Source organism: Protopterus annectens, chromosome 3.part0, assembly GCF_019279795.1.
Source record: "Protopterus annectens isolate FY-2018-M chromosome 3.part0, PAN1.0, whole genome shotgun sequence".
Lineage (NCBI taxonomy): Eukaryota > Metazoa > Chordata > Ceratodontiformes > Protopteridae > Protopterus > Protopterus annectens.
In genome coordinates, this window is record NC_056731.1 from 940,401,436 (window position 1) to 940,425,699 (window position 24,264).

The window sequence follows — 24,264 nt, forward strand, 5'->3', positions numbered from 1 at the left end:
ATTCACACAAAGTTCTTGCACCAACAGTAACAAAAAAACAAAGGTTAACCAGAAAGGGAAATGGAGGGTACCTACACTATGGAACAGAATCCCAGTCCATGTGAGGCAGAGCCCCTCACTGACTCTGTTCAAGAGAAATCTTGACGAGTGGATGGGAGATTGTAGGTTTACCCCGGGAATCATCTCTGTGTCACTGCTGGACAGAGGCACAGCAAACTAATGGGTATAGTATTCTCATCCTAAGGGGTGGTGAAAGCCACACACACTCTGGCTAGGCTTATAAATGCCCTAGGGCAGATAGCCTAGTATGAACCTATGAACCAAAGAATTACCACGGAGGGTAAAGGGCAGCTGTACCAATGATGGTAAGGGAGAATACAAAAAACGGTAAGGGAAGAAACAGGAGGTACAAGAAAGATATCTACAAGTATCCAAAGAGTTTATAAAAAAAAAATGAGAATTAGCAGAGAAAAAAATGAGGATTTAATCAAAAAGTTGACACTTAGCTGAGAGTGAATGGCTTGACATGTCCTCACAAGTACACAGCAAATGAGATCTGAGGTATTGGGGAGAGAGGCACTATGGGTAATCTTAGCTTCAGAGTTTTTGGCTGAAGCAAGCTTGGTACAGTGCCGACTCAGTTCCGAGGACGGAACCAATAACCCATCAGTAAGGAATGAATGAAGATCAACAACGTTAGATCATTAGTTAACCGAGATTGTGCATGTTTTTCATATCTAGGAAAGAAACAAAAATGGATGGTGTTTCGTGCAAGAGGGAACACAAACTCCAACATGTGCTTTCATCATGATTAAAACTTTACAATAGATAAGGCCTGTGGGTGTAGCTATAAGCTATATATTTAAGGCAACTGCCCCTACACGGAGGAGTACTTTTCCTTTTTGGAAAGTGCATACAGTGTTGTGCATTTGCTTCGAGTTAAAATGGGCTGAGTGCGTTATAAATGTACATATATTTGAGTGTTTTTTTTACTTGGGCAAAAAGTCTGGGAAAATGTGACACGAGTTCAAACAAAGATGAGAACCCAGAACTGCATACAAGATCAGCCTGCCAAACAGTGTGTACATGCAAGCTGTAATTTAAAAACATGCATTCTAAAACTGTTATGAGGCATACGTGCAAGTAATAGCTTCTTATCAGAATGACTGGCTCATCAATTATATCATGGAATGCAAATGGCATTGTAGGTATGGACAAGAAGCAAACAGTATTGAATTATATTAGGTGTAGGGTGCAAATGGACATTTTACAGGAAATGCGCTTGGAGAGAGAGGAGCATATGCTCAGTTATTGCAGCAGTGATCATTCAAACATACTGTTATGGTAAGTTTACTTGTACAACTGTACTATGTTCATCATTTGACCACTGTTGCAGTAGTGTTAGCTATATGGACAGACTACTGTTGCCTATACTGACAGGGAGGAAGAATGATAAGCATCCAGGAGCCACTGGAGAATGGCCCTAGCAAAGTACACTTTGGACCTGGAGAAGGAATCTAGTTTAGTGCTTTGCAAAGGAATATACAGAGGACAAAGTTATTGCTTCTAGAACAGTTCTAAAACTCATCCCTTTCCAAAAAAGCCACAGATGAACCCAAGGCCCTTGCACAGTTAGCCTTGACCTTGCCAGTAACTGCCTTACTGCAGTGGGTATAACAAAAGTTAATGATGTGAGATAACCATTGTTAAGACAATCTAATTTGACACAAGTTCTTACCCTCATAAGAAATTTAAAAAATTCTGAAAGTTTTAGCTCTGTCAAAATAACAGAGTTGTTTGTAGGCATCCAGAGTATGGAGAATCATTTCTCCTTCATTTTCAGGTTATGGGAAAAAAAAAGACAGGGAAATGGACAGTTTAGCTCAAAGTACACAGAATTACCATTTTAGGCATAAATGAAGGATTAGTTCTCAAGGAAGCCCTGTCTTTGCGGAAAATGAGAAAGTTGCCCCACCAAGACAGCTTGCAGCTCAGATACTCTTACTGCAGTGGTCAAAGCAATCAAACGGTTTTCCATGTTAAGAAAAGTACAGTTTTGTACCTACCATAAATGTAGATGTTAGAGTGTAAACACTGCTGCAGTCATTACACTTGGGTTATCCTGCCGTCAGGCGGTTCCCCAGTCAGCCCGAGTTCCAAAGTCTTGGTCCGGCATCGGTTGCTGTCGCCTCCTCCCGGACGTCACTTGACAGGGGTATACAAGATGCAGCCGACGCCATTTTCTTCAGTTTTTCTCGCCCCAGAGGTCAGGTGCCCCCAAATAGGTAGGCAATTCAAATTGCTAGTAAAATATACAAAAGAAAAGCAAACAACCATTTTTAGTTACCAGCAAATACTCCCCATGGGTAGTAAAGGGTAGATGACCTAGGTACGTACCAGAAAGTAAGAGGGGAAGGAGGGAGGGTAACCTGGACTGCAGCAGTGTTTACACTCGAACATCTACATTTATGGTAGGTACAAAACTGTACTATGTTCATCGTGTTACATTACTGCAGTCATTACACTTGGGTGGAATCCCAAAGCTGAGGTAGGGAGACTGGACCTATAAGGCATTAGGGGTGGCTATAAGGCCCTGCAGCACAGCAGTGGCGAAGCCAGCTCTGGATTTGGAGTATAAAGGCAAATGGTAATGTTTGGTGAAGGTATGCACAGAACTCCATGTTGCTGCTTTCAAAATATCCTTGGTAGGTACACCTCTGAGGTAGGCAGTTGAAGTGGCTGTTGCCCTGGTGGAGTGAGATCTAAAGCTGCTAGGTACAGGTTTCCCATGGTGAGTATAGCAGAAACATATACAATGTCCTATCCATTTTGAAATAGTCTGTTTTGAAATGGCTTTTCCCTGTGCTCCTGCAGCATATGCTACCAATAATTGCACAGATTTTCTGAAAGCTTTGGTTTTGTCCAAGTAGAAGCGTAACTGCCTGTGAATGTCCAAAGAATGTAGTAGTGTCTCCCCTTTGTTCTGTGGTTTTGGATAAAAAGTTGGCAAGTGAATAGTTTGGTTTAGAGCCACACTTGATACCACCTTTGGCATAAATGTAGGGTTAGTTCTTAAAGACATCCTGTCCTGGTGGAAGATGAGGAAAGGTTCCACTGCCATTAGTGCCTGTAATTCTGAAACTCTTCATGCTGATGTTATTGCCAGTAGCAGAGCAGTTTTCCAAGAGATGTATTTTAATTATGTTGTGTTATCTGGCTCAAAAGGAGGTAAAGTTAATTTTTCCAAAACAAAGTTGAGGTCCCAAGTTGGTGTAGGTGCTCTACGTTTATGTTTATGTCTACGTCTTATGTTTTTAGCCCCTCTGAGGTACTGTTTGAGCAAAGGATTAGAAAAAAATTGGTGGATTCATGTTGTAATGAGCAGAAATGGCTGAGGCGTGGATCTTGATGGATGAGGAGGAGAGGCCCTTGTCCAGCATCTCAGTTAAGTATTGAAGTATCTGAGGAATGTTTGGGACAAGAGGGTCAAGGCTGTGCGCTTGGTTCCAGGCACAGAATCTATTCCATTTATCTGAGTAGGCTTTCCTGGTGCTAGGTCTTCTGGCCTCCAGAATGACATCCATAACAGCTTTGGAGAGAGGCATTGCTTACTTGAAGGAATTTTCCATGCAGTCAGGTTTAAGGTCTTTAGCTGGCTGTGAAGTATCTAATTGTTGTGCTGTGTCAGCAACTGTGGGATTTGAGGCAAAATCCAGTGCATTTCTTGTGCTAAGTTCTTTAAGATTGGGTACTAGTGCTGGTGTGGCCAGTCTGGTGCAATCAGGATCATCTTTGGCTCTTCTTGCCTGGCTTTTATGAGTACCTTTGGAAGGAGAGGTAAAGGAGGGTTGCAGGTTTTTCCAGCTGAATGAGAGAGCATCCACTTTCCATGCTTGTGGATGGTAGCTCCTTGTGCAGAATTTCTGTAACTGGCAGTTCATTGGGGATGCAAATAGATCTATGTCCAGGCTCTACCATTTTTGTGTTATCATTCTGAATATTTGTGGGTTCAATTCCCATTCGCAGGGGTCCATGATGTTTTTGCTTAGGTCGTCTGCCCGTGTGTTTTTCTCTCGTGGCAGGAATTGTGCTTGCAGATGAACTTGGTAGTCTAGAGTTGTGTTCCACAAGGTCATGGCTTGTCTGCAGAGGGGGTAGGAGTGTGTGCCCCCTTGCTTGTTTATGTACCACATAACTGTGGCGTTCTGTCTTTAGTAGTAGTTGCCCTGGATGCAGTAGGTCCTTGAAAGCTATAATTGCATTTTGTACAGCTAGCATCTCTTTTTAACTGATGTGGAGATGTCTTTGCTCTGTGGGCCGCTCGCCCTGAATACATTTTCCTGCCATGTGTGCTCCCCAGGCGTAATCAGATACATATGTTGTCAGTGTTTGCCTGGCTGTGGGTTGAGTAAAAGGCTGTCCCTTGTTAAGGTGACAAGCTTGAGCCCACCATCGAAACTCCTGTTGAAGGCAAGGAATTAGTGGTATAACTGTTTCCAAACTTTGACAGTGTTGAGACCATACACTCTCTTTAGGTACCATTGTAGTTTCCTCATATGCAGTCTGGCATATGGAATTAGTAGTATGCAAGATGCCATGTAGCCAAAGGCCTGCAGAATTTTTTTTGCAGGGAGTTGGGTCTTTGTTGCCATCAAATGAAAGTATTAAGTCAGTTGTCCTTGCTTGTCTGGCGTGAGATAAGCCATCTGGGCCGTTGTTTTCAAGCTGGCACCCAGGAATATTATCTGTTGTGAGGGCACTAGTTTTGATTTCTTTTCGCTTACTGTGTACCCCAGGCAACTTAGTAACTTTTTACGTACGCCAGATGCTTTAGTAGAATGTCCTTGCTCTCTGCTTGAATCAGGCAGTCGTCCAGGTATGGATAAATTTGAATCCCTTTTTGCCTGCAAAATGCAATTACTGGTGCCAGGCACGTTGTGAAGACCCTGGGCGCAGTAGATAAGTTAAAGTGCAGTGCAGAGAATTGATAGTGCATTGAACCAGCTAGAAATCTGAGGTAACTTCTGCAGTTTTGTCTGATAGGGACATGCAAGTATGCCTCCTTGAGGTCCAAAGTCACGAGCCAAGCTTTCTTGCCCAGCATGGGAAGAAGCTGCTGTAGTGTCAACATTTTGAATTTAGGAACATCAAGTGTTTAGAGAAGAAAGGTCCAGAATGGGTCTGCTGGCTTTGTCCTTTCTGGGAACCAGAAAGAGTCTTGAGTAAAATCCTTGTCCTTGCTCCTGTGGTGGTACCTTTTGAATAGCTCTCATGTCCATGAGTGCTGTAATTTGCTTTTGAGCCTCTGCCCTTTGATTTGGTGGCAGATTTAGCATTCCTTTTAACCTTGGCAGAGTGTGAAAGTGGAATCTGTAACCTTGAGATACAATGTTGAGAACCCATTTGTCTCTGGTGATGCAATGCCAATTGTGATAGAAAAGTGCCAGTTTTCCGAGAGAGCTGTTTGGCAGCTGTAGTGGGAAGTCATTGACGCTGCTTTTCATAAGGTTGATGCCAGTCTTCCCCTTCTTTCTGGCCTGGTGTACCCAATTGTCAAGGCCTGTAAGGGCCTTGTGCCTGACCTCTACCTCTTGGACGTCTAAATCTGCCCCTTTGAGGTCTGTCTGTGACTTGAAAGGACCAATTCTTTGTTGGCCAATTTCTGCTAAAATGAGGAGGCTGAACCTGTACGAAATCTTTCACCGTTTGCATAGATTTTGCCTTATCTTCCATCTTCTTTAATACCTCCTCTGCCTTAACTCCAAACACATTCCGCTGCAAAGGTGCATCCAATAATTTGGCCTTAACATGATCTGGTAACGTATGTTCTTTTAACCAAGCATGCCTTCTAATGACAGAGCCTGTAACTGCTGCTCTACAGGAGGCCTCTAAGGAATCAAACTCACATTGCTAAATATGTTTTCCCACTTGTTCAGCTGCATGCAATAAATCCTGCATTTCTTTAAAATTAGGAGGATCTGATTCTGGAAGCATCTTTTGTTTCAACTGAGACATCAAAAATTGCTGATATTTTAGCATGTGAAACTGGCAATTCAAGGCTCTCATTGCTAAAGTTGCAGACGTATATACTTTCTTTCCCCATTTGTCTAATGCTCTGGAATCTGTCGGAAGGGACTGGGTTTTTTGCTGATGAGGCCTTAATCCCTTTGGGTCCCTGAGAAATAGTTTCAGGGTCAGCAACAGGGCTTTTGTACAGAAATTTGTGAGAGTCAAGGACTCTGTAGTATCTATCCGGTTTAACTGGGGCTGGGGGGTAAGGAGTCAGGGTTTAAGCTGGATTCAGTGTACACATCATCCACAATATCTAACACTGGCGGAATAGCAAGGGGGCTGTGTTGAGGCAATAAAAGGAAGTCTCTGAGCCTTTTCTTGGATTCTGAGTAATCCTGGCCTTCCCAATGGAAATGTTCCCTCATGGTATGTAAGGTATCCCCAAAGGAGTAGTCCTCAGGCGGAGAGGCTGATGGAATGGATTCCTCAGCATCAGAATCCTCATAAGGAGGTAAAGAATATCCTAGGTCTGAGGATGAATCTGAGGAAATGGACACCTGGTCGGAAGATTCATAGTCTGCATCCTGTCTGGGCCTTTTATCAGGAGGGGGATGGGACCCCTTGATCAGGGTGATTAGGTATTCGGCCATTTTTAGCATTTGTTTCTTAGGCACGGAAGCCTGTTCTGGAGAATGCTGTGTCTGTTTCTTTGTTTTTAAGGAGGGGGCTTAGACTTAGCAGAGGGTTTAATGGTTAACTGGGTAGGCCTGAAAACACAATCTGAAGCTGTGGATTGCTCAGCTACTTCGGTTCCCTCTGAAGGGTTAGTTTTGGTAAGCTGAAAACCTAGAGCATCCGAAGGCCCAGCCAGCTCCACGTGGGAGTCGGAGGCAGTCTGTGGTTCTGTGGAAGCGGTCGTCAGGGGCTGCGTAGGCACCTAGCTGAAAACCGGGGAACCGGCGACCAGTCTAGAAGAGGCCCCGTCGTTAGTTTTGGGCCTCGGATGCCTGTCCTTGTGCTTTTTATGTATTCCAGTCGTCAGAAGTTGACGGCAAGGTGTAATTGAATTTTCTGCCAAAATAATGTCGGGCAAAATCAAACCAACGTTTAATAGTGTGCTTGTTAAACCTAGCACAAAACCGACAACCAGTGACGTTGTGGTCTGGGCCTAGGCATGGAATACAACAGGAGTGGAAATCCTTATGAGGTATTTGCTTCCCACAAGAAATACAGTTATTAACTTTTACTGACATCGGTCTGAGACAAGAAAAAGTTTCCCCAACGGGGTACTTAGCTTTGTAGAAGACTTCAGTTCTGGATTCGGAAATGGTTCTGGATTCGGAAAGAAAATCTCAGGAGTCGGTCAATCGGCACTTGCAAACTGCTTCTGCTTCGGGCACCGCGCAGCAAGAAAGACTGAAGAAAATGGCGTCGGCTGCATCTTATATACCCCTGTCGCACTGACATCAGGAAGGAGGCGACAGCAACCGACGCCGGTCCAAGACTTTGGAACTAAGGCTGACTGAGGAACCGCCTGACGGCAGGACAACCCAAGTGGAATGACTGCAGCAGTGCAACATGATGAACATCTGTAGTCAGCATGATGAGCTGGTTTAAATGAAGCAAGAGTAAAGTTTTCCAAAACGGTTAAGATCCCAAGGAGGAGCCACATGTTTTCTAGGATGACTGGTATGCAACACTCCATTCAAAAAAAAAAACTTTTAACATGGGAAAGCATTGAAAGGGGAGGATCTATGAGGAGACATGCTGAAATGGCCAGCAAATGCATCTTGCTAGAGTAAGAATGGCCAGGAGATAACTCGTACAAACAGTGCAGAAACAGATAAATATCAGACTTAAAATAGTGCTGGTTCTTGTCTTGGCACCAGCTAGAAAATCTTTTCTATTTGCCAATACATAATTTCCTAGTAGCATGTTTCTTTGCCCCCCTTTAAATAACTGCTGCACATCCTCAGAAAATATGTGCCTAAAAGAAATTAATTAAAACTATCATCCAGGCAGTTAGCTGAAGTCATTTTAAAGCTGGAGTGTATTAAACAACTTTTGTCTTGTGTGAATAGGTCTAATCTGTGGGAAGCATGTAGTAACTATCCTTGGACATATCCAAAGGAAGGGAGAACCACTGCTACATGGGCCAGAAGGAAGTCACCACAATGGTCTTTGGAGAGTCCTTCTGAATCTTCCCTGTGACACTGGATATCCGTGGAAAAGGTTTAAAACCATACAGGAACACTCCTGTCCAAGGAAATGAAGGTGCATCAGTTTTCTAGGACTTCTTGCAGGAAGACCTGGAGTGGAATTTTGCCAGATAATTGTTATGAATGGAGGCAAACAGATGGGAGGTGTTCTCTACAGATGGATAAATGCCTGGAAGACCCCTTATTCCATTTTCATTTGTGAGGGTCTGCCCTGCTCTGTGTGTCCACTACAAAATTTTTCTCTAACAGGATGTAGAATGCCTGCAGAGTAAGACTATGGTGAAAAGCTATATCCCAGGCTACCATATCTAGTCTGCACAGAGGTAATATCTGTTTTATCCCTGTTTATGTCCCACATTACTATGCTGTTGTCTGTAATTAACTGTAGAAATCCTGTTGAACCATAAATGATTTACAGAGTTGATAGCATTTGTTACTAACACCTCTTTTACATTTGTGTGTTTTGGTCTGTCCTTTATGTTCCGCAGACCCTGCACTTTAACTCAGACACTGTTCCCCCAAGGATGATTTTTTTTTTATGTTTTTATTTATTTTTTTTTTACAAACCCCAAAATATGTAACATGAAATGGCAGGGGATATTGATGTTGGAGCCATACTAATTTTAGGTACCACTAAATTTTTCTCATGTGGAATCTGGAAGATCATGAGAATCATGAAACCTAGCATCCTGAGAAACTCCCTTGATGAGAACTAGAATGGGTGGAAAATTTCAGGAATGTATCTAGATATATGTGGAAAAAGCTCTTTGAACTGAAGTATCTAAGAGACTCCCCAGGAATACATTCCTGTGGGAAGAAGGAAAGTAAGACTCTCAGATGGACTCCTGAAACCCCAGTCAATAAAGGAGCTCTCTCGCCCCAAGTGACAGATTACTGACACATTGAAAATAAAACTCTTTAAAGATAAGCAAGTCATCTAAAATAAGGGAAAGTATGAATACCTTGTGGACTGCAGTACCACCACTGGAGCTAAACACTTTGTGAATACCCTTGGAGCAGTGCACTACTCAAAGGGCAATGCAGAGAACTGAAAGTGTGATCTAGACATGTCAACTTCGGAACTTTCATGAAATGGTTAGAAAGGAACTATCTAAAAGTGGTGTCAGTTAAACTTCTTTCTTTGGTACCAGAAACATTACTAAATAAAAACCCTTCCCCATAAGGAGGAGGGACAGCCATCAATCCCTTGAGTTAGCAGATGCTTAACCACAGGATGGACCAAAACATTTAACAATGGTAGACGAGGAATCCCTTGAAAAGGAGGGAGAGATTCCCACTCTAGTCTGTATCTTTGACGAATCACTCAGAACTCATCTGCATGAGACTGTATGTTGCCAAAGAGAAATGGGATAGCCAGACTTTCGGGAAGATTTCATGGCTTACCAGATTGGGAAGGGAGAGGTGCATTCTGTACACAGTCATTCAGACTTGTTTGTCTTTGTTTCTACGGAGACTCATGCATTCTTTTTGGAGCCCCCTTCCCATTTTTTTAATCTGCTTGCTGGGTCTGCTTATTTTGTTTTTTTTTATAAATGGTACAGAGGTTCCTGTAAAGTCCTTGACAAATTTGGAGAATGAAGGCTGAAAAGTCTGAAGCTCTCCGAAACATCTTCTCTCCTTCAAACGTTTTCATGACCTTTGCAGCAGATGGCCAAACAACTTATTGTGCCAAAGCAGTATTCAGAATTTCAGCTTTTACATCCTCAAGTAGGTTTTGTGTATACAACCAAGCAAACCTTAATTACAGTAAAACCAGCTGAATTGTACGCACATTTTAAAGAGTGTTTAGTCAAGTGAAACATAGAAGCAATCGAATTCCACAAAGATGATTTTATTTCATAAGAGGGAAAAGAAGCCACAATGTTCCTTAAATTCTCAAAAGCATGCAAGCATAAACTTAAAAATGTGGGTTTGACAACTATGAATTCTAAAAATAAGTCAGAAGAATATATCCCCCCCCCCCCAAAAAAAATCTTTAAAAAGCCTTGCCTCCCTTATCAGAGGGGGAAGGATTAGCATTTACCAGATCTTTAGCAACAGCATCAGGGTTTACCAATGAAATCACGGCTGGGTTAGGTCTGGGGTAGAAAATAAGCATTTGTATGACTGAGGAATTTTAAACAATCCGATTTCTTACAGGCAGCAGGCTGGCTGTCAGGCAAGTTACAGGTTGTAATATAAAAACATCTTCCAAAGCTGGAAGAACAGGAAGAATTGGAGTCTATTCAGGAAAATTCCAGTTGTAATAAACCAATGATATAATACTAAATGTTCCCACTAAAATGGCTGATTCACTCTGGGAATGGTTTCAGAAAAAGGAAATCATTCTAAGGCACTATCTGATGAAGACTTCCTCCTCAAAATCAGCATCCTGAGGTGAGAAAACAATAGCCATCTCGATCATTTTCCAGGTCATTATCCTGTGAATCTTCAGTCAAGAATTGTTTTCTCTTACCAGTAACACCAAAACTGTAAGGCTCAGGATTCTAAACTAAACCCTGTGCAAAGCTCAATAAATCCTTCCTGTCTAAATAAGATGAGAGATGATATAGCTCTAACTTTCTGTTTTTTTTGTCAGGAATTTCTAAAGCAACAGATCTACTTCTGACAGGCAAATCCTCCCTAGTGTCAGGCATCCCCAGACCAGATAAGCAGAGGGAGAATTCCCTGCTCCTTTCCTTGGAGACTGACAAGAGTGGTTTGCCCTTACCAACCAAGGGTACTCCAACAGCCATACAGAATGCGTCTAACTCCTGGGCCATGGCAGTTGTGGGAATTACACCAGAGACAGCAAAGAAACAGGCGAATATTTTCAGGAATCAGAAATGGCCACAGCAGAGTTGCACATCTGTGGCTAGGGCAAACTGGTAGCCAGCTCAAGAGGCAAAGGCTGCTTGGAACTGTAATTTTTGTGACTGGAAGAAGGAAGAACCATGGGACTTGTAAGTGCTCCAAGGTGAAGCAGAAAAAGATGCTTGAAACCTGCGCAAGACTGACAGCAGCAGTCAGTGAAAAATATAAGCATTGGAAAAGCAAATTTTTCCACCAAAACACAGTGAAAAGAACTTAACCCAGTCTCAAAAGCAAATTAACACAAGTTTTACATAAGAAAAACAAAGAAAAACTTAGTTTATTTTCCACAAAAGTAAAAAGTTGCACTTCACAGTAAAAGTGATTAAAAGTCACGAAAGTCAATAAAACACTTTTTTCTGGTGCAAAAAAGTTATTTCATATAAAGTTAAGTTTCTATAAGAAAAATAGAATGTGGAGTTTCTTCTTCCAAAGAGAACTTATCTGTAACGCAAGGGAAAAACTGTTAGCCAACTGTCAATCCTGGAAAGCCTGCAAAAGGATTGCTCTTTGGTGGTAGGAAAGCTCTGAAGGACATGGCACAAACTGTTGTTTTTCTTCACTCCCAGAGTTGGTAATGGTTTAGTAAGGTACCCATAAGCTTTGGAAGCTCTCTGGCTGTTTTATCCTAGAAAAGAACCCAAATTGTGAAGTCTGCTGCAGCAGTGATCACATGATGGACATCGAATGAGTAACTGACCAAGAGAAGTTCTAATGGTCAGCAGGGAAAAGAAAGCCTAACCTTAGTATTACATTTATATCATGTTTATCCAAACAAGTGCAAGAGTTTAGGATGTTGCTTTAGTTAGTTTAAAATTTTTGCCAACCCAGGCAAACAATCCTCGTTTAATGACTACAAGATCAAAAATATTAAAAACTAATTAAAAAAAAAACTGCCTTCATTTCTGTTCATCACGCATCATGCTAGGGTAGTCAATTTTTCTCTTCTGCACACACAAACTGACCTGTAGCACTCTGAATATGAGGAGATGCAAAGGAACTGTCCAAACTATTAAATGGTGTTCTGTTACAACAATCTCTGAATCAGACCCACAAAGACTGCACACTTCCAAGGCTTAACTTCACAACACAAACAAGGATATATTTGGTTTTAGCAGACCCATTGATATGGTCCGGTACACAGTCTTGCTGTTCTGTGAAACCCCTTGCATAAAGGGAAAGAGTGGCAGGAAAGACAATTTGTGCGATATTAGTAGAATGAAAATCTACAAGAAGGCTCTGCAATTATTCTTTTGTACCAGCAGCCCAGACCCCACCACCAAAAAAAAAATGACACAGGACTAAAACTGTACCACCCTCAATGTTATCCCCACTGAATGATGTGCAAACAAAGATGGACTGCAATTCAGCTGGAAGCTATATATGACAGAGGATGTTCAAGTTCCTAAGTATTCAGTACCGCATATTACTACCTATACGGTCATGAATGAGTGTTACTGATAACACTGTTAAAAAGTCATTAACCCACTACATCAGGAGTTGCCTACATTATTCATAACCTAGTCTCAAATGTTGATTACAGTATAATACTGGTGCTACTCAGAATGAAGATACAGTAGAACTCTTGCAGGAAGATAAACATGAGACATTAAGTGTACAAAACGGCAAGCATGCACAAGGAAATTACAGCCTTTGAATATTGTATAAACAAACTTCCAAAACCATGTAATTCCTCCCCTTAGAATGCTACACATTCAGATCCCCACTGTATCAAAGACAAGTTAGCAGAGTCTAGAAAATCTATGACAGAATGGCTGAGAAGATAAACCAGGTTTAAGACTGGCATACATCTCAACTGTTCAGAATTTTGCAGAAATGTCCAGATTTTTGTCATTTTTGGTCTGTCCATCATAGAAGTTTTGGTTTTCTGGCAGTCACTAAATTTTGACAGAGTTTCAGGCTTTACATCCTTCAGACAATACATATACTAATGACAAAACCTGTTACAGCAAAGTACAGTTTTGTACCTACCATAAATGTAGATGTCCGATAGATATGCAACTGCAGTCCTGACATATGGGTTGTCCTGCCTCAGGCAGCCCTTCGGTCGGCCGGATTCCAAAGTCTAGGTCCGGCGTCGGCCGATGTCGCCTCCTCCCTGACGTCAGAGCGGCCGGGGTATAAAAGTATCAGCCGACACCATCTTCTTCAGTGTTTCTTGCCCCAGATGCCAGATGCCAGGTGCCCTCCAAGGAAGGCTAAATTTAGAGAATGGATAAAAAATCCAGACATGCACAACAGTAATAAACAGATACACCATAACAGATATCCTCAGCTAATTAGAAAAAGGGGGAGTGGACCCAAAAAGAGAATTAAAGAGGGGTAGGAGGGAGGGAAAACCTGACTGCAGTTGCATATCTATCGGACATCTACATTTATGGTAGGTACAAAACTGTACTATGTCCTTCAAGAATGCAACTGCAGTCCTGACATATGGGTTGAATACCATAGCCAAACTGGGGGTGGTAGGATCTAAGATAAGGATGGTGTAGCTAAAATGCCCTGCAGGACTGCAGAAGCAAAGCCTGCTCGGGATCTGGAATATAAAGGCAGGTTGTAATGGTTGGAAAATGTATGCACGGAGCTCCATGTAGCAGCTTCTAGAATGTCCTTTGTAGCCACCCCTCTTAGAAAGGCTGTGGAGGTGGCTGTAGCTCTGGTGGAGTGTGGCCTGATATTGGCTGGCACACCTTTTCCATGGAAAGAGTAGCAGAATCTGATGCAGTTTCTGATCCATTTTGAAATTGTTTGTTTGGAAATTGCCTTTCCTTGTGCTCCAGCAGCGTAAGCCACAAATAGTTGGTCAGACTTTCTGTTGGCCTTTGTTCTGTCCGAGTAGTAGCGCAATTGTCTTTGTATGTCCAAAGTGTGCAGAAGCTTCCCTCCTTTATTTTGAGGATTGGGAAAGAATGTAGGCAGGTGAATTTAGAGAAACCCTGGATATCACCTTTGGCATGAATGAAGGATTGGTTCTTAGAGACTCTGTCCTGATGGAAAATGAGAAATGGAGGTACTACCATGAGGGCCTGTATCTCAGAGACTCTTCTTGCTGAATTAATTGCCAACAGGAAAACTGTAAGATGTTGCTGGCTCAAAAGGAAGAAGAGTTAATTTTTCCAAGACGAAGTTGAGGTCCCATGCAGGCACTGGTGGTTTTCTTGGAGGTTTGATATTCTTTATCCCTCTTAGAAACTGTCTTAGCAAAGGATGTGAAAACACAGGTGGATCACAGTTGTATTTTGCTGAAATTGCTGAAGCGTGTATTTTTATGGAGGAATATGAAAGGCCATTGTGAAGCATTTCTGCCAAGTATTCTAGTATCTGTGGGATGCTCATTACTGATGCATCCTGACCCTTGTTGGCATTCCAGATATTGAATCTCTTCCATTTGGTTGAGTAAGCTTTTCTGGTGGAAGGTCTGCGTGCTTCCAGTAAGATCTCTTGAACTTTCTTGGAGAGAAAAACATGGGGAGAAGTCATGGAGTCCTCCAAGCTGTCAGTTGCAATGTTTGCAGGGATGAACAGTCCTGTAATTGTGTTGAGTTATAAGCAGAGGCCATTGAGGCAGAGGCCACGGCTTGGTGCGAGTTATGCTCCTTAGTAATGGATACCAGTGCTGTCTTGGCCAGTCTGGAGCTATGAAAATGCCTTTCGGTTGTTCTGCTTTGATCTTCAGTAACACCTTGGTCATTAATGGTAGAGGTGGGAATGCATAGATTGTTAGAGAACTCCAGCTGAAGGAGAGAGCATCCATTCTCCAGGCTTGAGGATGGTGTGTCCTTGAGCAGAACTTCTTCAGATGATGATTGAGGTGTGAGGCAAAGAAATCTATGTCCGGCCTTCCCCATGCATGAGTTATTTGTGAAAAAATGTCTGGATGCAACATCCATTCGTGCGGATCCATAATGTTTCTGCTTAGACTGTCCGCCAGAACATTGTCCTTGCCTGGAACAAACTGGGATTGCAACTGTGTGTTCAGTTTCAGGCTGTTGTCTGTCTTTATTAGCAGATGACCTTGCTGAAGAAATTTTCCGAAGGCCTCGATTGCATGAATCACTGCCAACATCTCTTTTTGATTGATGTGCAGATGTAATTCCCGGGGTGTCCATTGACCTTGAATGCATCTGCCCTCGATGTGCGCCCCCATCCATGATCTGAGGCGTCTGTTGTAATGGTTTGGCTTGCTTGAGATTTGTTGAAAAACATGCCTTTGTTTAGCTGGCTTGCTTGTGCCCACCACAAAAATTCCTTTTCTAGACATGGAATCAGTGGAATTATTGCTTCTAAGTTGTGGCTGTGTTGAGACCATAAACTTTTTAGGTACCATTGTAGTTTTCTCATGTGTAGTCTTGCCAGTGGGATCAGAAGAATGCAAGATGCCATGAAACCCAGGGCCTGCAGGATTTTCCTTGCAATCATCTGGGTGTGCTTTGCTAGGCTTTTGAAGTAATCTGGTAATTGTTCTTGTTTTTCTTCTGTGAGAAAAGCCATTTGTGAGTTTGTGCCCAGTTTGGCTCCTAGAAAAATTATTTGTTGGGATGGCAGTAGTCTTGATTTTTGAATGTTGACTGTGTATCCCAAAGCCTGTAGTAAGTGAATGACATAGTCCAAGTTTCTTATCAAGGCTTGCTTGCTGTCTGCTTGTAAAAGGCCGTCGTCCAGGTAAGGGTATATTTGCATCCCCTGAAGTCTGCAATGTGCAATTACTGATGCCAGGCATTTCGAGAATACTCTGGGCGCAGTAGCTAAGCCAAAAAGCAATGCTGAGAATTGATAATGCTCTGGCCCTGCAAGAAATCTGAGGTAACTTCTGCAGCTGTGTCTGATTGGGACATGCAGGTATGCCTCCTTGAGGTCCAGAGTAACCAGCCAAGACCCCTTGCCCAGCATGGGAAGGAGTTGCTGTAACGTCAGCATTTTGACTTGGCACAATGAGAAAAGTGTTTAGAGCGGACAAGTCCAGTATAGGTCTCCATTGCTTTTCTTTTCTTGGAACAAGGAACAGTCTTGAGTAGAATCCCTGGCCTTGTTCCTGAGGAGGAACCTTTTCTATTGCTTCGATTTGCAGCAGCTTTGAAACTTGTATGAGTGCCTCTGCCCTTTGATTTTGTGGCAGGATTGGCATGCCTTGTCTTGTTGGTAAGGTATGGAAGTGGAACCTGTAACCTTTGTCTATTATGTCCAAAATCCATTTGTCCTTTGTAAAAAATGTGCCAATTTTTTGAAAATAAAGATAATTTTCCGCCTGAAGGTGCTTCTCTGAGCCTTGGTCGGCGGTGTCAAAGTCAAGTCATTGTGATTGTCCCTGTGGAGCAGTAGAAGACCCTGCGCCACTTCTCTGATTAGTAGGTTGCCATTGGCGGCCTCTGTATGAGCCTCGGTATTGTCCTCTACCTCGAGCACGCCTGTTTTTTCCCCTTTGGAACTTGTCAGTGTCTGGAAAGGACCAATTCTTCGAAGGCCAATTCCGTCTGAACCTGGAGGAAATCTTTGACTGTTTGTACTGATTTAGCCTTTTCCTCAATAGTTTTCAACACACCCTGTGCATTATCACCAAATAACTTGTGTTTTTCCAGAGGTGCATCTAGAAGCTTTACTTTAACATGATCTGGCAATGCCTGTTCTTTCAACCAAGCATGTCTACATATGACGGCCCCTGTCATAGCTGTCCTACATGAAGCTTCCAATGCATCATAACCACACTGAAGAAAATGATTGCTAACCAGCTGAGTATTATGAACCAAATCCTGCAAGGCCTTTTTATCTAAAGGCTCAGGAGAGGCTAACTTTTTCTGCAAATCATCCATCAAGAAATCCTGATACTGAATCATATGAAAAAGACAGTTAAGTGCCCTGATGGCAAGGGTGGTTGAGGTATAAACATTTTTACCCCACCTCTCCAGGGACCTAGATTCCCTGTCTGCGGGCAACGGATTTTTGGCCGTGGAAGTGGCCACTCCTTTGGGCCCCTGAGAAATAGTTTATAGATCAACGGAGTGGACCTTAAAGAGATGTTTATGAGTTTCAGGAACCCTGTAATACCTGTCTGGCTTGACAGGAGCAGGAGGGAGAGAAGGCCTGTGCTGGGGTAACTTAAGGAAGGTCCGAAGCGTTTTCCTGGAGTCGGAAAAATCCTGGCCCTGCCACTGAAAATGCTCTCTCATGGAGGGGAGAATTTCCCCGAAAGAAATATCCTCAGGAGGAGATGCAGAGGGAATGGATTCATCAGCATCAGAATCCTAGTAGGCCGGGAAGGTTTCTTCCTGGGAATCTGAATGGCCTGACTCATCAGAGGCTTCATCTGAGGAAAGGGTATCTGCCTGCTCAACCCTAGGTCTTTTGTCTGAAGGCGGCTGAGAACCTCTGTTTGGATGAGCCTGAGCGCCCCTGATTAAAGAAATTAGATCTGCAGCTAAAGTCAAGATCTGTTTTTCCGAAGTGGGACCCTGTGAAAAAGATTTAGTAGGGTGAGACTTAGCCTGGCTGGCAGCCTTAGCATGTGTGTAGGCCTTGATGGACATAGGCACAGGAGGCCTAGCTGCCCCACGTGCTGGAGTAACTTTGCCCACCGGTATGGTGTCAGGCAAATCTTGGGCTTCGGTTTCAGGAGGAAAATAAACAACCGGCACTGGAGAAGCCTCCGGGACCGAAGTGTGCGGTAAAGTGGTGTCGTCGGCCTGGAGTGGTTGAATTACTGCCTCCGAAGAGACCGATGCACTCGCGGTAGGCTTTAGCGTGGTGTCGGTGAAAGTCGCGTGCCGCGAATGTCGGTCCCGGTCCTTCCGTTTTTTGGAAATATGTGCTGTCGGTAGTTCCGACGGCATGATATAGGAGTAATTTTCCCCAAAAAAGTCTACAGCAAATTCTGCCCAGCGCCTAAGAGTGCGCTTATAGAAGCAAGCACAGGCAGCACAGGCCAAGACATCGTGGTCTGGGCCGAGGCAGGGAAGGCAATAAGAATGGAAGTCCTTATGAGGTATTTGTTTACCACAAGACAAGCAATTATTAACTTTTGCAGTTTTATCTGACATCGGTTGAGGCAAGAAAAGGTTCCCCAATGGGGTACTTGGCTTTTTGATGACTTCGGTATCTGAAAACACAGGAGCTGGCCGACCGGCACTTGCGAACTGCTTCTGCTTAGGGCACCATGCGGCAAGAAAGACTGAAGAAGATGGTGTCGGCTGATACTTTTATACCCCGGCCGCTCTGACGTCAGGGAGGAGGCGACATCAGCCGACGCCGGACCCAGACTTTGGAATCCGGCCAACTGAAGGGCTGCCTGAGGCAGGACAACCCATATGTCAGGACTGCAGTTGCATTCTTGAAGGACATCTTTTTAAGTTAAGAGCTATATTTCTCTCTCTCATTTTTTGGCCTTTGTCTCCACATTACTTTTTGCCCTTGACATTGATTCTAGCACTTTTGAGAGGTATGCAAACAGGTGCTCCAAAAAGCTGCCATAATGGGAAGAGTCTGCTTCCCTTGAATGGTGAAGCAGATACAATACATGCTCTTAAATACAAAGCAGAAAAGTCAAAGTAAAACTGTCTGCCAACTCTGGACTGCAGTCCCACTGAGCCTGGATTATGGCACATCATCACACGATGCATACAAATGCTATTTTGCTGTATTCTGCACAGCACTGGTGACTGCTAGGGAATACATATGGTCTCCCCACAGATTCAATGTGGCAAACAGCAACAGGAAAGGTGAGCCCAGGATATAACGAAGCAAATCAAAAGTTGCATCAAGCAGAAGATCCTCTTCATCAACTAATAGATTCATAAAATAGTACTAGGCTAACCGCCCTTGTGGGCCATTTTAAGCCTAGCCAATTTCAACTGGTGAGAATCAAACCCATTACGTCTTGTCTGTGTAAACTCTTAACCGATATTCCAACCCCCAATTAATAAAACACTAGGGAATCAAAAATAAAGGAAGGGATAGTGTGGGGCTTTTTGGGGGACATGACCCATTAATAGACTCCAGCACCTTAATCAGTGATAACAGAGGTAATTCTTCTGGGGACAACAAAGAAGCACAATCCATGTTGACATCAGTTAAAGTAGCAATAAATGATGACAGGGGACTGCCACACCAAGATTTCTAGAAAAAGCGGTCAAGATACAAAAAAAAATAACTAGCATGGAGGAAAAAGATGGAAAAGGATAGCTACAAAGGTAACACGAGAACACTTTTCTCATTGTACAATTAGGGCAAGCTATGCTAGATTTGCACAAAAAAATAATTTTCACTTTTTAGCTTGTTTGGGCTTTACTGTGATCTTGTTGGTGTTATTGTTTTTACTGCAAGAAGGGAAGGAAGGATGGTTTAAAATAAAACTCCTTTGAATGAGTAATCTGCAGGTTACCAGGTCAGTGGGAAGTACAAATAATGAAGAGTAGAAGGAAAACAGAACATGAAAACTGCTGTGTGTTTTACGCCTATTTTTGACTGTTCTGTATTAGAAGATAAAGCTGCGTGGACTGTCAAAGCCCTAAGAGACAGTCAAAAAAACATTTCAATAGCACAGCTTTGCTTGTTTTAGCAGAAAGACTAAGCTGAATGCCTTTAAAACTACTACTAAATATACTTGCCAAATAAACACCATTAAAGCAGTAAGTCTGATGCTACTCCTCTATTAGTAATATCACCTCTTTAAAAAATGCTGCAACCATGCCATCCAGGATGATACAATTTGAATTTGTGATGAACAAAGCTACTCAGCTACATGCACAGGTGATGGTTCACAAAGAGTGTTTCAGCAAACATAACAGCAGGTGATTCATTGTATAGAGAAATATTTCAACACTGTGGATGACTGAAAAGGCTATTTTCTTATATGATGTATCTACTCCTAAATTAATTTCCATGGTACTGATTCACAGCAGAACAACCAGGGTACTAAAGTATAACACAGTCTGCCAAATGCAACAAAACAGAACATGTCTCACCTGCATATTTTGTAGTGTTTGTTTCATCCATAGACCAAAAGCAGTAATCAAACGCAAACACCTGGGGGAAAATAAAAAAGGATTTTCATATACCATAAGTACAGACTGTGTCTGTCTATATTTGCCATTCAGAAAAGTATAAACAAAAGAATCACATATAACCACAATTTAAACTGTACTACATCTGCAGTAACTATGAGATTAAAACATTTTTTAAACATACATTATAACCCTCTGTAGCCTGCCAACCATCAGCGCTCTCAGAAATTACATTCACATTTTTCCCCAGAGAAGTAAAAACTGACCACAGGAAGTTATTCAGGTGATTAGTTTTGTTTCCTTGTTACCCCCTAATTCCCTCAGTGGCTGACATGCACACTTACAGATGTGAGGACCTGAAATGCTTTCCCCTGTGGGTGTGCACATTCTTGCTGGGGTCCCATGATGGCTATCACATGAACATGATTTGGTAGATCCAAATGTCCGTCTCGTCTCATACACTGCATACAGTATAGGCTTCTCTCTAATAGGTCATGGCCCTGCAGTGGGTCGTACACCCTTCAGGTTGGGCAAGCAAAGCCACTTCACTCATCATCCAGTGTCTGAGCTACTAAATGATCTTATGTCATTCTGTGTTAAACTCAAGGCTCCATCCATGTTAAAAGAAAAATCTGAATCAGATTAAAAAAAAATCTTCTAGTCCCAGAAAGCAGAGAAGCTGGATATCACAAGTATTCCAGTCCAGGGAATATGATGGGAACCTGGAACCAATACTGTGCCAACTAAGATCTGGTAAATGAAGCAACACAAAGACATAAATATTCACTTCTCTTCACAGAATATGGTGGCACAAACCTTGTCATGCTCACCAGTAGAGAGACTTCAGTCGATTTTAATTCTTCAGATAAATCTAAATCCATGTTCTCAGGATGGAAAGTCTGCAGTCACACACACACTAAAATCAACCTTGCATTGTATTACACTCTCAATGGAAATGCACAGCAAGATGAAGCCTGGCCACCTTGAGGGCTCATAGCTGAGAACTCTTCCCATCCCCATTTGTTTAGTTCATGGGTGGGTGAAATGGACTACAAGGGCAGTCAGAACCTCTTCACAGTAAGAACAGAAAAACAAGAATAGGAATAAAGAACAATGTTTCAAAATAACATTAACTGAAGCTTCATACAGTGACTGAAAATAGTCAATACTATTTGACACCATTGAGACACCACCATAAGTTCAGAATCAGCTGGCTGGATCATGGGCTGTCAAAACAAACATGAAATAAATTTACCAGACTACTACTAATGCATCAACATTATCAATTTGTGTACAGAGTTTTTGATAAGGCAATGTGGGCAATGCTCTGAATGAATTCAGAAGCATTTCCAGATTTTGGGACCAAGAAAGGAGAATGCTAAAGATGTACACTTTAGTGACTGCTAGAATATACTGATACTGCAAAGAAACATCTGTGCTATAACTTAAGCATCTACTAAAAAAAGACTACATTCACTGATGTGCAAGGGGGCCTACAGTGGACCCCCCGCATATTACTGTACAAATCAAAAGTTTCACTCTTGGGGCCACAAGGAACCAATCTGCATCAGCTAGTTTGATGCACTGACACTTACTTCTGATCATATCAGTTACAAAATGACAAATTTTGTTTTGCATTGTACTGTTTGGAGTTTTGCAAGATTTTTAGCAGGAGATGCAATAACAAGGAAGTGCCTACACAGTGCTGGGGAGCAGTATTACCTAAGCCAGTGCTTCTTTTGTCTTAAGTTGCAGGCTAGCTCATTAAAATTTAAAGCATTATACTACACATTCCGTGGTGGTAGAGCGGTAGCATTACCTCACAGCAAGAGGTTCTCCCATTCGATTTTCGGCTTGGGAGTGTCTTCTGTGTGGAGTCTGCATGTCCTCCCCGCTGTTGGGTAGCGTTCGAAAGACATGTGTGTGTAAATGGGCGTGCCTTCATTGAAGGTTGGGCGTCAAGCTGGCACCTCGGCGTTTCATAAAAATCTACTGCCAATCATTAGCGGACCGGAGTTCCGCTGTGGCGACCCCTTACCGGGAAAAAGACGAAAGACAAACAACAACATACTACACACCATAGAAGTGCCCTGCTTTTAACTAGAAAAATGTACATTATACACTTACTATGTAGTATCATGACTAATGTTACACAGATCACTTTAAAATTCCCCTCAACTCCCTGGTAAACACAGTATAGGTTTCCAAACAAGTTTTTCTGTATACATTTAAAGCAAGATTTTAATAAATGCATTTTTTTCAGTCTGTGGCAATATGATCAAGTGCCAGTCCACATATAGTACAGTTTTGTACCTACCATAAATGTAGATGTCCGATAGGTATGCATCTGCAGTCCTAACATATGGGTTGTCCTGCCTCAGGCAGCCACTCGGTCGGCCGGATTCCAAAGTCTGGGTCTGGCCTCGGCTGATGTCACACTTCACCCGACGTCATAGCTGCTGTTTATTGGGTATAAAGGCATCAGCCTACGCCATTTTCCTCAGTGTTTCTTGCCCCAGATGCCAGGTGCCCTCTAGTAAGGCTAAATTTGGATAAATGCAAATAATTCCAAACAGTAGAGAGCAAACAAGATAAAAAAAAAAATATATATATATATATATATATATATATATATACATACACATATATATACAAACAAATACACCATAATAGATTCCCCCAGCTAGCTAAAAGAGGGGTAAATACCCTAGGAATACCACAGAGGGGAAGGAGGGTGGGTAATCCTAACTGCAGATGCATACCTATCGGACATCTACATTTATGGTAGGTACAAAACTGTACTATGTCCTTCAAGGATGCATCTGCAGTCCTAACATATGGGTAGAATACCATAGCCAAACTGGGGGAGGAGGCACTAAGATAAAGATGGTGTAGTTAAGATCCCTTGCAAAACAGCAGTTGCAAAACCTGCTCAGGATCTAGAGTATAAGGGAAGATTGTCATGCTTGGCAAATGTATGCACGGAGCTCCAAGTAGCAGCTTCTAAAATGTCTTTGGTAGCCACTCCTCGTAGGAAAGCTGTAGTGGTGGCTGTAGCTCTTGTGGAATGAGGTCTGACATTATCAGGAGTTGTCTTTCCATGAAAAGAGTAGCAAAATCGAATGCAATTTCCTATCCATTTTGAGATTGTCTGTTTTGAAATTGCTTTTCCTTGCATTCCTGTTGCATATGCTACCAGAAGCTGGTCAGTTTTTCTGCTGGTCTTAGTTCTGTCCAGATAGTAGCGTAATTGTCTGCGCACATCCAAGGTATAATGTAGCAGTCTTCCCCCCCCTGTTCTGTGGGTTGGGGAAGAATGTAGGTAAATGAATTGCTTGGTTCAATGATACTCTGGAGACCACTTTTGGCATAAAGGTAGGGTTAGTTCTCAGAGAGACTCTGTCCTGATGGAAGATAAGGAAGGGTTGTACTGCCATTAATGCTGTAACTCAGATACCCTTCTTGCTGAAGTAATTGCTAGCAGGAAAGCAGTTTTCCAAGACAAGAATTGTAATTCTGCTGTTGCTGCTGGTTCAAAAGGGGGAAGTGTTAACTTTTCCAGCACAAAGTTGAGATCCCATGTAGGTAAAGGTGGTTTCCTTGGAGGCTTTACATTTTTGATTCCTCTCAAGAACTGCCTGAGTAGAGGATGAGAGAAGACAGGAGGATCCATGTTGTATTCTGCTGAAATTGCTGATGCATGAATCTTAATGGAGGAGTAAGACGGGCCATTGTGGAACCGCTATGCTAAATATTCCAGGATGTGTGCTATGTTTGCCAATGAGACATTTTCTCCCTTTGCTGCACTCCAAATGAGGTATCTTTTCCACTTGGCTGAATAAGTCTTCCTTGTGGAGGGTCTGCGTGCCTCCAGGATAATGTCCTTAACCCTCTGAGATAAGCCTGGGTTATTTTGTTTTATGCAATATTCCAAGCAGCTAGCTGCAGTGTTTTCAAGTTTGGATGTAGGATCTTGTAGTTGTCCTGTGTTAGTAGTAAGGGACATAGAGGTAGATGCCATGCGTGTGTCCGAGACGTGCTTCTCAGTAGCGGGTACCAATGTTGCCTCGGCCAGTCTGGAGCTATCAGAATTACCCTTGGCTGATCCTCTCTGATCTTCAGTAGAACTTTGTACATCAAGGGAAGAG

The 24,264-nt window shown here is 42.6% G+C and overlaps 1 protein-coding gene across 1 annotated transcript in view; it reads right to left on the reverse strand.

The window, feature by feature from the left end:
- LOC122796959 (kinesin-like protein KIF13A) overlaps positions 1-24,264 on the reverse strand; it is a 1,146,649-nt gene that overhangs the window by 825,692 nt on the left and 296,693 nt on the right. Inside the window, exon 4 of the mRNA XM_044065733.1 lies at positions 20,078-20,138. Within this exon, the coding sequence (XP_043921668.1) occupies positions 20,078-20,138 (61 nt within the window). The remainder of the gene's footprint in view (positions 1-20,077; positions 20,139-24,264) is intronic.